At 29.7% G+C, this 13,556-nt stretch overlaps 3 protein-coding genes across 21 annotated transcripts in view; 1 reads left to right on the top strand and 2 right to left on the bottom strand.

Annotated features, from left to right (window-relative positions):
* Positions 1-1,280: 1,280 nt before the first annotated feature.
* Cse1 (chromosome segregation 1) lies at positions 1,281-6,584 on the bottom strand. Its single transcript, XM_003700594.3, has 16 exons — positions 6,370-6,584; positions 5,725-5,870; positions 5,308-5,646; positions 5,125-5,232; positions 4,956-5,048; positions 4,708-4,875; positions 4,498-4,627; positions 4,242-4,405; positions 3,988-4,177; positions 3,703-3,901; positions 3,361-3,621; positions 3,179-3,270; positions 2,667-2,967; positions 2,430-2,597; positions 2,047-2,357; positions 1,281-1,975 (listed from the first exon to the last, which is right to left on the bottom strand). Exons 1-16 carry the CDS (start codon positions 6,452-6,454, stop codon positions 1,830-1,832), a joined length of 2,901 nt encoding a protein of 966 aa, XP_003700642.1. The 5' UTR covers positions 6,455-6,584; the 3' UTR covers positions 1,281-1,829.
* Positions 6,585-6,849: 265 nt separating this feature from the next.
* On the bottom strand, positions 6,850-9,847 carry LOC105661782 (uncharacterized). 4 transcript variants are annotated; one of them, XM_076537869.1, is made up of 6 exons: positions 8,572-8,763; positions 7,989-8,142; positions 7,663-7,898; positions 7,507-7,570; positions 7,253-7,427; positions 6,850-7,149 (listed from the first exon to the last, which is right to left on the bottom strand). In XM_076537869.1, the coding sequence occupies exons 2-6, from the start codon at positions 8,049-8,051 to the stop codon at positions 7,124-7,126; spliced, it is 564 nt and encodes a 187-aa protein (XP_076393984.1). In that variant the 5' UTR covers positions 8,052-8,142; positions 8,572-8,763; the 3' UTR covers positions 6,850-7,123. The 4 variants fall into 4 exon arrangements, with proteins under 4 accessions (XP_076393984.1, XP_012134690.1, XP_076393975.1 ...); XM_012279300.2 differs by lacking the exon at positions 8,572-8,763 and adding an exon at positions 9,320-9,847 and having other exon boundaries at positions 6,859-7,149; positions 7,243-7,427; XM_076537860.1 differs by lacking the exon at positions 8,572-8,763 and adding an exon at positions 9,660-9,847 and having other exon boundaries at positions 6,859-7,149; positions 7,243-7,427.
* tweek (transmembrane protein KIAA1109 homolog tweek) overlaps positions 9,071-13,556 on the top strand; it is a 27,519-nt gene continuing 23,033 nt past the window's right edge. For 10 of the 16 annotated variants that reach the window (XM_076537853.1, XM_076537800.1, XM_076537847.1 and 7 more), the window contains exons 1-6: positions 9,072-9,224; positions 9,875-10,186; positions 10,271-10,414; positions 10,497-10,816; positions 10,895-13,170; positions 13,233-13,519. In XM_076537853.1, the coding sequence (XP_076393968.1) occupies positions 9,934-10,186; positions 10,271-10,414; positions 10,497-10,816; positions 10,895-13,170; positions 13,233-13,519 (3,280 nt within the window). In that variant the 5' untranslated portion in view covers positions 9,072-9,224; positions 9,875-9,933. Of the gene's footprint in view, positions 9,225-9,296; positions 9,379-9,874; positions 10,187-10,270; positions 10,415-10,496; positions 10,817-10,894; positions 13,171-13,232; positions 13,520-13,556 lie in introns of those variants that run through there. The other 6 variants (XM_076537826.1, XM_076537790.1, XM_076537796.1 and 3 more) reach the window with 2 other exon arrangements.

Below are 13,556 nucleotides of genomic sequence, written 5' to 3'. Positions count from 1 at the left end.
ACAACTGACTTTATCTACTATGTAGATGACTATTTGCGCATTTCACTAGCCTAAGGAAATTTGTACTTAGGAATGTAATGCTCCTCTACATCCTATTTCTATTTTGGTGATCATATACACAAAGCGAGATTGATGAAAATGTGAGAAATATGAAAAATAAAACTTTATTGTACTCAAATTTTGTAACATATTTATAAAGTATATCAATGTAGAACAGAACTAACAAACGGAATGGATGTTTCAATTCTCGCGGATAAAATATATTGCAATCCGCAAGAATGAGAAGTCATGAAACTTTTTATACACCAAGTATATATTTTCGGTATCGTGATCGTCACAAGATCGCATGTGCATTGTCACAGATTATAGAATGTGTAGAATCGAAAATGAAAATATGCACAGAAAGAATGACTTTTTATCATCTAGTCACTACTTTCTCAAAAAAACACGTGTACATCATTACTTTCTTCGTGTGTACCATCAGAAGTTCTATGACTACGTTTCCATCGAGGGTTCAAATCGGGTCAGAGTCGGGTTAGAGTCGGGTTGGGGTGAACGCTTTTACGGTGGAAACACCAAAGGTTTAGTTGAACTCTACCCTACAAAATTTTAGGGTAGCGTTCAATTGGGTTCGGTGGAAACGACAAGAGTCGAGTTCGTGTTGCCAATATAACAAATCCAAATTGCATTGTGTATCACGTGTTGTATTAATCGGTGTAGAAGAGGTTATTATTACTTTTTGTCGGTGATCTTGTAATCTGAGAAATAATTTTTGTATGTTATTTTGATATTGTAAAATTAATATTGCTCTCCTTTACATGTCAGAATATGGTAGTTGACTTTGTGCAGTTGGTAATGTTCAACCCTGCCGCAACTCCAACCCGCTACTCAAACCCGACTCTGACCCGATTTGAACCCTCGATGGAAATGTAGTCTATGACAGCGCATCACTAACTATAAAAAATATAAACGTTTTTTGAAATCTTCGTAAGAAAGATTGTGAAACTGCTCGAACTAATATTAAATGAAATTGTCAACAAAAGAATAGCATAAAAAAGTATAAAAAAAATTTGATAAGTGATAATCATTTCTTTTATTGAAAATTTTATTAAATGTATTTGTGATACTTTTCGATGCTATATATAAAATTGTTTCGTTAATATAAAAATAATTATTATCATTTTAATTTTACATGTGATATACACTGCTTATGAAAAATTTAAAAATAATGCAATTTTTCTGTTGCATTTACAAATGAGAGGGAACAAAATGAAAACAAATTTATTTAAAATACAAAGTATGATTAAAATTTTTTGTTCAACAATCATTACAAATACAGCAGGCATAAAAATTGTACATCCAACTTTGAAAATTGTTCAACAATTAATTTACCCACAGGCCATTATATAGTACGGTACCATTTGATTAGACATTCACCTATTTAATAAACAAGAGATTAGCTAATCTAATGAGACGCGTTTTCGTCTTTTGAATGTACAAAGAGTGAATTAATTTAAATAATTCCTCAGGAATGTTATACATAAATAAAAGTTGTTGACTGTTTCAATCAATTTTGTGCTACGTTAGTATTTCTATTATGTTGGAGTTACAGATTCCAAACAGCATCAGGTATAAATGATAAATAAATTCCGAAATGTTCAAATACAAATGATAACCAAATAACATAACGTTCAATCTTACTCGTTTCATAACACAAATATTAGGAAAGAACTTCTTGTGTCTCTTTGTTACAGTTCACTCAATTCAATATTGTTTATTTTCCGAGTAATTAGATGAATCTTTAGTCTATCTCGGACATCTAGTTTATATTATGCAACAGTAATGCCAACTGTTTGAAGGTAGGTCCTCAAGTGATTCGCATTAGGCTCAGGAATTTGGTCCAGAATATTAAGTAACTGTCTTGGTGATAATCTTGCTAAACCTTGTGCCAAATGCAGACGTACGTCGCCAACGGCTATATTAAAAATTATGACATGAAATGATGCATACTTAAACAAGTGTAAACAAATATCTTGAAGATTATACCTTCTAATGGATCTTTTGGAGGATTTTTTGCACAAAGGAGTTGACTGTATCCTACTTGATACCCAGGCGCATCCACAATTTCAGGAAGCAAGTCATCTTCTGGTAATGTAGTTTGGTCTTGCGGTAATTCAAAAAATTCTACTAGTGTCGCTAACAAACGTGGATAATATGTATTGTATGGCCTTTCTAGCATCAGTGGACAATCAATTAATAAATTCGAAATTCCTACTGCAGCTATTTTTCGTTCAATATCACCCGATACTTTTTGTAAGTCTGTCAAGAACACTCGCTCTATAACCATACCAAACATTCTGTGAACAAAATCATAGTTATATTTATGTAAATTAGTTTCACTTTGAATTTTAAATTTAAGAATAACTTACTGAGATTGTATTTGGTCTACAATTGTAACCAAATTATTTGCACCATATTTAATGATATAAAATGCAAAAAATACTATCAAGCTCTTTACAAATTTTGTTGTTTTTGATGATGATAATCTTTGGAAGAGTAATACAAAAATTTGTTTTACATATGGCTCCAAAACATTCCTGAAAATATTATATTATTATTAATATGGATGCTGAAACAAACTAATTTAATTTTACTGAAAAACTTACGGAGCAAAATGTTCAATGATACTTTGTAACAATAAAAAGCCTTCATGGTCATTAGCTTTTGAGGCAATCAGTTTTTGAAATACACCTAACAAACCATTTGTCTTGTCTTGTGCTACTATGTGATGTGCACCGTGGCTAATAAAAGCTCTTAATAATCGATTCATTGGATGAATGTTAGCTTGACGTTCAAAAAGCACAGCTGACAATAAACAAGGGAATAATGCCAAATATGCGTCTGGCATATCCTGAGATCGTAATTCCAAAAGCAAGGCAAGAATTTGAAAAACATAGGGTAGAAACTCTGAAAAAGTTGTCGATTGAAAAAGTAATAAAATAATAAAGAATTTTATAGATTTGTTTGCCATAAACTTTACGATTTACGAGCATAGTAGTTTCGTCAATAGTAATTAAGAAGAGAAAGATGTGATAACGAATAATGAAATCCTACTCATTAGGATATGCGCTTATCTATACATTATGTCATCGGTTAATGTATTAATATAATATTATACCTATGACATCTTGTTGTAGAATTTCTTGAAAAATTGGAAATAATGCTTCTTCAAACGACGAAACTGCTATTTTATGAGTTTTACATACAATCCTGAAATCATATTACAAACCATATTAGTTGCAGTTCTATTATTAATTTAATTATTTTATCGTTGTATCCTATTTAATTCGTAATACTTACTTAATGGATAAAGCAAGTGTTTCAAAAAGAAAATGATTGAAATTTGGACGACTTGGATTTTTAGATACAATGGCAAGTTTTTCTGTAAGTTTCGGTAAAAGATCTGCTAAAAATGGCACAACAACTTCTTGTAAAATACCGAAGCTCCTCATAATAGCTTTCATTACGTATTCATTTTCTTCTGAACCAGGCATGTTTAAACATGCAAACAAACCCTTTAAGAGGTCTGCTGTTAATGGCGCTAAATCATTTCCTTTAATTCTATCAACAAATATTATAATACATATAATATGCATAACAAGATAATTATAATGTTTTTAAATAAAATATTTGTTTTCTTACAAATGCAAATTGTCGGGTCCTTTCATTGCTAGTATTCTTTCAATTGCACAAGCGGCGTACGTATGAATAACGATATTCGTAGCACTCAAGTGCCTAACTAATTGTGGTAAACTTCCAAGTATCATTTCTCTTGGCAAAACTGATCTAAAGGTCATCATAAACTTAATTGCATCTGCTTTAATTACAGGACATTCATTTACTGAAACACAACACTTATAATTAAAAATTGATAACATTTTTAAAGTCCTATAAAATTTAATATCATTACTAATCAATTTTACATACCATCTGCTTTAACTAATTCTGGTTCAATATGCTGCATTGCAAATTGAGGTAATGAAACAAGTTCGCTACTTTGTGTAACACCGTGTTTTTGTGTTTGAGCTTTACTTGCACTACTAGTGACTAGATAAATTGCAGCATCCTTGCTTCGCCAATTTTCAGCAGGTTTTTCTGCATAATTTTGTAACATGACCTAAAATCAACAATTAGAATATGACGATAGGCATATGTAATTAATATATAATTTGGTTATTTACCTGTATATAAGCACCAAAAATTTCCATTATTTTTGCTTCAAAATATTTAGAAAGTACTTTAACTAACTCACAAGCAGCATGTCTTCTTGTATCTACATCACTGCCTTCAATATCTCGCCTAATGTATTCTTCAGGATTATCTTCAAATAATTCATTATCCGATTCTGTCAAGCATTAAAATGATTTACTATAAGCCAATAATGGCGTACGTTTCTTAAAAACGTATTTCTTTAAATATAATATTTGCAGTAATTACCTCTAAATTTCATATTAGGGATTATAACATTTTCACAAATACAACTTAAAGTAGCTGGATCTTCGAACAAATGTCTATACTGACCACGATCTGCCACTGTTGCTAAAAATTGTAAAGCATTCGAAACTAACTGCAAAAATATAGATTTTGATTAGCATCATATTTAATTAAACATATATATAAATACAAATTTCTTTTCTATTTACATACAGTATCATATTTTGGTTGTTGCCCTGTAGATGTTAGCAAATTCCAAACAGCAGTTACAAATTGAGGTAAATATGGTTGAAATTCTTCATCATACTTCTGAGCATAAAGGCCAATATTGTCACAGACTTGTGATTTTAGTTGTTCAATTACTTCTGGTTCTTCTTCATCCTGTACATATGTTAAATATTATAAAACAGTAATCTTATAATGTAAAACGAGTATAACAATAGATTTATATGTAATAATACAGAAGAATGTAGGGATGGAACATTGGTATTCAACAAAGTATGAAAGTTTGTCATCCACACAGTCATATTATCTTCAAAAAATTCTGGTAAATCCTACAAACAGAAAAATTCTTTATTTATCTAAAAATATAATAATATTTCATATTATTTTATTAATTACTTTACTTACTTGAAAATTAAGAGAATAGAATACTTTAGACAAAATTACCAAAGAACTATATATAACTTTTAATGCATCTACATTGTTTGCATGTACTTGTGTTAAATTCATTGTAGCCTGTAATACATGATTGAATAATTAAAAGGGTTGAACATGCTATATTATGTACAAAATTTAATATAAAATATTTACAACAAACAAATCTGTTAAAGGTTTAGCAAATCTGTCCAGTACAAATTTTATTTCAGTCCATAAACTTTGACTTTTAAATTCATATCTATATTTTTTAAATAAAGAATGTGCAGTGTGTAAAACACCATTAATGACATGAAAATCCCCTGTATTGAATTTTTCAACCATTTGATCTATAAGCTCTGGCCACTTATTTGGAAAATCATATTTTCCAATAATTGAAACAGCATCAGATAATTGCTTTTGAATAGAATCAGGAGAATGTAACATTAAATTAACAATTAATTTTTTTATAGCTTCTCTGTCTTGAGCATGTATGCGATCAACAGAGTCTTCCTCCTAATGTAAAATAAACTATATTTAATAAACAATTCAATAAAGGTAATAAGAACATTAATAAAAAATGACAATAATTACCACTTTCCAATTACGTTTAACATAATTTTTAAATGCAACTGCACCAGTGATTCTGATGGTTATATTAATTTCAGATTTGTCCACGAGATGTAGAAGAAGTAATGGATAATTTTGATTGACTTCAACAGATTCTAAGAATCTTTCAGCTACAAAAAATAAGAGAAACAGTTTATAATTTTATTTCTCACTTTATTGTACAAAATATAATAAATTAAAATTTAAATATTATAATTATAATCTAACTACATTTGCTGTCATAATATATGAAATACATAATATTTTATTAATTATTTTATTATCAATACAGATTCATTTACTGAATAAAGAAATCCTATAATTAAAAAATATTACTCCATTAGATTTTTTTGGGTTTTGCCCGCAAATCCAATCGATATACGTCTACTTTTAGATGTTAACTGAGTTTGTTAAATAACTGAAAAAAAGTATCAAAGTATTTGTTGACACTTGCAGGTAAAACGTTTTTATAAAATGTATCTGTCAAAATTTAAATCGCGAATGTACTTAATTGGAAAAAAAGATGAAGATAGAAACACCTTTATAAATAAGAATACACATGTATTCACGATCATATAAAAATTCCTTATTATTTTCAACAATTATTATTAGAAAAGAGGTTATATTCACCTGGTCGTCTTACATTTACATCTGGACTAAGTGTATGTTTTAAATATTCACTAAGCGTAAGCAAATTATCATCCGTGAGTTCCATATCGACTTAACTTAAAAGTTCTGTATCCTCTCAAAGTGAAAAAATATTAAATATAAAGAAAACAATCTCGAAACAACGCAGTACACCGGCTTTTGATAAATTAAATTTTCTTACGAATGGTTACTGTCCGTTGGCGCCGTTGGCGCTTACTATCACACTTTACGCGGGAACATTATTTGATTTAAACAGATTATAAAATAATGAAGGGCATTTTATTTTTCATATATAATTAAATAAAACAAATAAATAATACGAACGTTTTTGCACGAATATCTTGAAAAAACATTTCATTTGCAAAAACTAAATTTGGTCAATCTAACGTTAAATATAAAATATTTATATTTAATTATACATTTTATTAAACCAAAATTTACATAAGGAAAACACAATATAAAAGCATATATATTTTTAAACTAATGGCATATTATTCCATAGTTATTTATTCATTTATTTGTCCTTTTATGTGCTATTTTAATTTCTGTTTCTTCTGAGAATTAATATAAATTTTTATAGTAAAAACAAATGTTTTTAATAATTCCTTCTTCACCTCAGTGTGTTTTGTAACATATAAGTTCTAATGAAACTATTCGTTAAAAGAATTAATCAACATTTTTTTTTGCTTTATCTCATTCTTCAGTTTCTTCAATGTATCTTGAGCGAGTTTAATCTTCAGTAGTTTAACATCATTATTTTCCCTAGAAATATTAAACAAAGAATTATTCAAAAGCGTTTAAAATGTTAGTTTTAAAAATCGAAAGTTTAATAAATTTTCTGAGTGCCATATTCACATTAAATCACCGAGCACATTATTAATTTGTAATATTTCGTCGTTCTCTTGGCCAAGATTTAAACAATTAAAATCACAGTCTGTTTCTAATTTTATCAATTTGTTCCTGAGCGCTAGTAATTCCTTATTTGCTTTTTCATCTTTCTCGCGGTATTGCTTAATATCCTTCGACAAATTTTCAATCGTCTAAAAAACATGTTATTTTCTTTTTATGCTAGTTTTTGTTGTATGGAATACATGTATTTTAAATTATTTGTAAACTTACATACTCCTTTTGCGCACTTAAAATATTATCTGCAGATTTCATATTTCTGATTCGAAAATTGTCACTAAAAAAATCGTAAAGATTTTATAATAAATTCATATTAATTTCTTATTGATATCAAATATGAAAAGTAAAAAGATTGCATTTGTAAGACACCATTGTTCAGAAAAATAAATTGTTCGGTCTGCAATTAAATTTTTTAGTTCTTGTTCCTTAGAGTCTATTAATTTATTGGAGTCAATAACAATTGTTCTAAGATGAGCCTCCATTTTTTGCTGTTCCGTGTATTTGACTTCTCCTGCCCAAATGCTTGTCAATAAAGTAGTGGATTGTAATTCCCAATAGTGCCGCTCCATTTTGCATTTACTAATCATTTCTTTCAACTCCATAAGCTTAAAAATACGTTTTTATGTTATTTAAAATAAGTGTATGATATGAAAAAGAATATAAACTGACAAAAGAATGTTGAATAAGATTATTACTTCGTTCATTAAACAATTAATTCGATCTGTTGGATTAGTAATATCGTCAGGCTCCTCTTCCATGTTTTTCGAATTATAATGCGCTGCTTTGGAATTTCTGGCGCATGCGCACTAAGTGAGTTATCTATTGCTGGATAACTAAGCATTTTGAGATCTATAAAATGCAATAATTTTTATTTTCGTTTTTAACGATTACAGCGCCTTATAATATTTTTTTCAATTCGATTGAAATCACAGAATGTTCTATTTGTTACAGAACAGTATAAAAATCACAATTTAACAAAAGCGCTATTATCTACAGATATAAAACAGAGATTGACTTTATCTAGAAGCTAAAAAAATTCTTAGCTATTTGTTGGTAGAAAATGGGAACTAATAGAACTAAATTGCAAATAAAACTTTTATATTTGTTACACTTTTCAGATTTATTAACATTTTTAAAACATATTAAAACTAATTAATTGTGCTTTAGGAAGCAATTCGTACATTTCATCGTTGGAAAAATGCACGAAAATATAAATTTTAAAATACAATTAAATATAATGAACGTTAAGTTACGTTTTAATGTGGTTTCTTGAATTACCTTTCTAAAACGTAAAGTGCACACAAAACAGCTTGCTTTTTGAAAGCAATCATGTATTTGCGAAAATTTCATTATTAACCGATTTCGACAAAACTTGTTAAGATTTAAGCGTTTGAATGTGTGGATGTTGTTAGGAGTAGTAGAGATCAGTCCCTTGGGTATCATTTTCCCAAGGGAGCTTGAGTTGCTCTCATTTGTATATGTCTAAGGGAGTTCAAAGTGTATTATAGATTGACAACTTTAGGTGAAAAACAAGCCTACTGAAGTTAATCGAATGGCAAGAAACAAGTACGTCTTTCGTTGATCAGACCATAGAATGAAACATAAAATGTTTTAAATTACAGAATACTGTTTTGCCGACTCTCTGTCTGCTTTACTGACTCAAACGATATTAAAAAGTGTTAAAATAATTTGGAAATCGAATAGATGGCATTTTTTCAATACGAATGCACTAAATTCTGTAAAATATTGGGTATGAGGTCTCATTGTTAAACTTATAGTCAATGATAGTGGGCAATTATGGAGTGGTTATGTGTTGCTGTCTGTCGATGACAGTTCTGTGACATCTATTAAAACTGATGTACTGATAAACACAAAACCATGAGTGACACAACTAAAATTGAATGTAATTCTTATATAAGTATTGAATGAAGGTAAATTAGTTAAAGAAATTAGTACATTTTGTTACTTATTTTATGTAGTATATTTTAGAAAGTATTTAATGTCCATGTTCGATTGTATTACTTACGTATATATAGGCATACATACACACGCGCACACACACGGATATTTTGGTTTCTTTAATAAGTAGGTAATCATTTAAATAACTTAAAGTATTAATAGGTGCACGAGATGGTACAGTCTTTCTTGTTTTTTATTCGCAATAATAAATATTGTCTTTACTCTGATGACAACATTCTAATGAGTTTCTACTTCTTTGTTCACGATTAAATGATATTTTGTTAACTGATAATTGTATAATAATGATAATATTATTACGAGCAATTTGGCACCATATTTGACAATGCTCCTTAATTATATCTTATAAATTGTATTCCATTAATTAGGTTATGTTTACAAACTAATACCTTTGTTTCAGTTGTAATTATGTAGTATTCTTTAAACACAATTGCAAGATGTAAGCCTGTCGTTAAAACAGTGTATATAGACAGAAATAATTTTAAATGAAGTGTAAAATATAGATGTGTTTAACTACTAATAAATTGATTTATATCGTTATATTACATGAAATTTGTTATATCTTTGTCATGTTTGTAACTATGCTTATTTTTTGTGATTTCAGTGATTATAACAAAATGATTAACATTTCTTGATTTCATAATAAAAAGAAACAATATCATCATGGAGGAGAATGAATTATACAACGCTACAGTTCCATCTTTCTCTGGAATTGAACCAGCCTTTTGGAATTATTCTGATCATGTCATCCTTGATGATCTTAAGATGGATAGTAGTTTTATATACTTACTTTGCTCATTAGTATCTGCTATTTCTTGGATTATTTATATAGCTTATTATAATAGCAGAGTCATTGGTTATATATTAACAAAATTGTTAAATCGGTTTATTATTAGAGATGGATATGTTAAAGTAGGTGGGTTCTTAAAACACATGTATCTATTATATATTAATGTACTTTGTTTGGAGATTCATTATAATCATTTTTTATCATTTTTAGGGTCTTTTACATTAAGTGCGTTAAGTGGAAAAATAATGTTCCGAGATATAGTTTATATCACAACAGATTATAGTATCAGGGTACAGGATGGGTGGCTTATATTTAGATGGTGGAGGAGTTATGTTCCCAAAGATGTATCTGAGGGTATTAAATATAATTAATATCAATACATAATATATTGTACAAATTTGTCTAGAAATTTTTAATAAATGTAATATTTTTACAGATCTTTCACATTCCGACACACGACTTTCAGTTATGTTAAATGGTTTTGAATTACATGTTTACAATCGCTGTCAGTTATATGCACAACTAGAAAAAACATTTGGTCTCGCACCACAAATGTTTCCTGATGAGGAAAATCATAATGTCAATAGCGATGATCGTGATGCAGAATCATTTAGTAATAGCGCCCATGAAACTCGTCAGCAAATAAATGCAATAGATGTTTCACGTCATGTTGATAATATTAGGAAAAAAGAAGCTCATGTCATAGCCAGAACATGGAGAGATTTAATACCTGTTATTAAATTAGATGTCTGCACAGTTAGTATAAATTATATTTCAATAAGTATTACTCTTCCTGATTTTATAATGAAACATTAAAATATTTTATTATTTTAGGGCAGATTAGTATTTGGTAATCGATTAATACCAACTACTCTGTCAATAACTGTAGAAGAGGCACATTTTGTTTATTCTACGAAACCAGCAGCATCCCGACATGATCATTTCATGCATTTTACAAAATGTAAAGCAGAAAACTTTAAAGTTATTTTAGCGCCTAGTCCAAAGTATACTGGAATGGTGGATGATCCTCCTAGATATATGGGAGAAGGATTTGTTGTATTAAGCTCTAACAATATGGAAGTTTACTACTATATGGATGAACCTGGATTTGTTCCTGAGCACCCAGAAATGATTCAGTTAGTAAATGGTGATATGGTAGAAGCTATGCCACCAATTTGGGGCATTGATATTAAATGTGGAAAGGGTACTGATTTTAGTTACGGACCATGGGCTGATCGGCAAAGGGAACATTTATTTAAATTCTTTTTTCCCAACGATTATCAGCCATTAAAAGTTACTAAAACCCCGGTTACTGGAGAAAAAAGACAGGTTCAATCATTCGACATTAGATTATCGACATTGAATGAAGCTACAATTGATATACTCTTTAGTAAAAATAGAGAAACAAATGCTGTTCATATTAATGTAGGACCTGGATCATATTTGGAAATTACTATGCCTTGGATAGTTTTACAAGATGGATATACTACGAAAATAACAGGTCAACTATTACATTTAGAAGCAACTACAAGTTTGCAATATAGAAGTTTAGTTGAAAGCGAAACATTAGAATTTGGTGTTAAGTGTCATTATCCAATAAAATGGAATGATCATCAAGAATGGACATTAAATTTAACTGGATGTAAAGCTACAGCTAACTTAGTTTATTCGCACAAAGAATTTTTTCAAGATATGATTAATGATTGGGCTAGTAAAGCCAGACCTGATATTTTACATTTTGTACCATATACCTGCAAGTTTAATTTATTATTGAAAGAATTTGAATTGATCACAGTATGTAATGAGTATAATTGGATTGATTGTTCATCACAAAATCAAGAAAATACGCACATTGCTTTTTGTGGAGAATTTTTTGAGTTGTCATTTGATCTTCCATTTGTGGACTATTTGCCTGTTACCATACCTCTGCGTTTTTGGATTCAAGGTGAAAGCGTTGATCTCTCTTTTTACTTACCAGAAGTCAATACAAGTCGTACAATTCTGTTAACTTTGAATAAAAATGCAAAGATTATGACTCGCGATGGATCGCATACATATTTATCAGAATTAAATAAAAATAAAAAATGGAGAAATGTTTGCCAAAAAGGAGCTGGTTGGGTTGATTGTTGGTCTGTACCAATCGTGGCGTTAAGTATTAATTATACATATCATCCATCTCCACCTTTAGGACCTACACCCCAAGCAAATATAACAACTCCAGAAAAAGAAGAAATTCTTTTATCTCCAATGAGAATTCCTCGATGTAGGAAATCACCTGGTCTTCAGTGGACAAAAAACGGTAGCCAAAAATTTGATCCACAGTCTATAGCCCCTGATAAAGTTAGTTTAGACCTCGAAATAGGTCCTTCTATATTGATTTTATATGGCTCACTTTTGAAGAATTTTATACATTTAAAAGAGAATTTATTCGGCGATTATCAAACTTTTACGGACATGCAGCAAAGTCGAACAAATCCTACATCGGTAAGCACAGAAAGAAGTAAAGATAGAGATGTGCAAAATAGTAGCATTGAATCTGTAGAAGACGAAGATGCAAAATCAAAATCATTTGATCCAAGAGATTATCGACCATTGGAAGTAACAGTGGGTATTACCATGCATGACATACAAGCTCATTTAGTAAAGAATTGTGGTGAAAACGATCCTCCTTGTCCAGTTATACTTCTAGAACGATTTGGATTTGAAATGAAAAAACGATATAAAGAAACGGAACTTCAATTGCTTTTGTCGCCTGCAATTGCATTAATTACTGATAATGTTGTTCGGACAAGTAAAGAACGTCACTTAAATCAAGGTCATTTAATGTTAAGTGCATTGCAAGTTAGAGGACATGCAATGTTCAGTAATGAAGGAAGAAGTTTAGATCAAGAAACGCTAGAATATGCATGGTTGATTGAAATACAATTAGGTAAATTAACTGGGAAAATAAGTTCTCCTCAATTACATCATCTTGTAACATCTCTAGAAACGTTTTTGTTAATGGTACAAAATAATGAAAACAGTCTGCGTCCTCCTGATTTACCACATCATTGCCACCATGGTATTCCACCTTTGCAATGCCCTGATAGCGATGTTGATAAGCATTACAGGTATATACGTTTGGAATATCTGTGAACTGTTTAAACACAGTGACATAATTATATTTTTATAGGTGCCCTAGTTCTGAAGATATAAAGTATAGAATGACAAGAATTGCAGTAGATGCGATTGATTTGTATTTTCAAGAAGTAGGGACAACTATACACACCTGGATATCTCCAATTCGCGTATCAACCTGCAATCTACATGGTCAACAAGTCAAATCTGGTGTAACTGGTGTATTACCTAGAATATTAATAAGACAGTTTGTATCTGCAGCTGATCATTTTGCAAATACAAGTAATACAAATACAGCTGGCAGTGGAAGATCACACAATAATGCCAGTAGCCGTATGTCAGGTAGAATAAACATATTTATCATTACAAGTGTAGAGTC

Source organism: Megachile rotundata, chromosome 1 (assembly GCF_050947335.1).
Source record: "Megachile rotundata isolate GNS110a chromosome 1, iyMegRotu1, whole genome shotgun sequence".
Classification (NCBI taxonomy): domain Eukaryota; kingdom Metazoa; phylum Arthropoda; class Insecta; order Hymenoptera; family Megachilidae; genus Megachile; species Megachile rotundata.
This window is presented reverse-complemented; position numbering and strand designations above follow the sequence as displayed.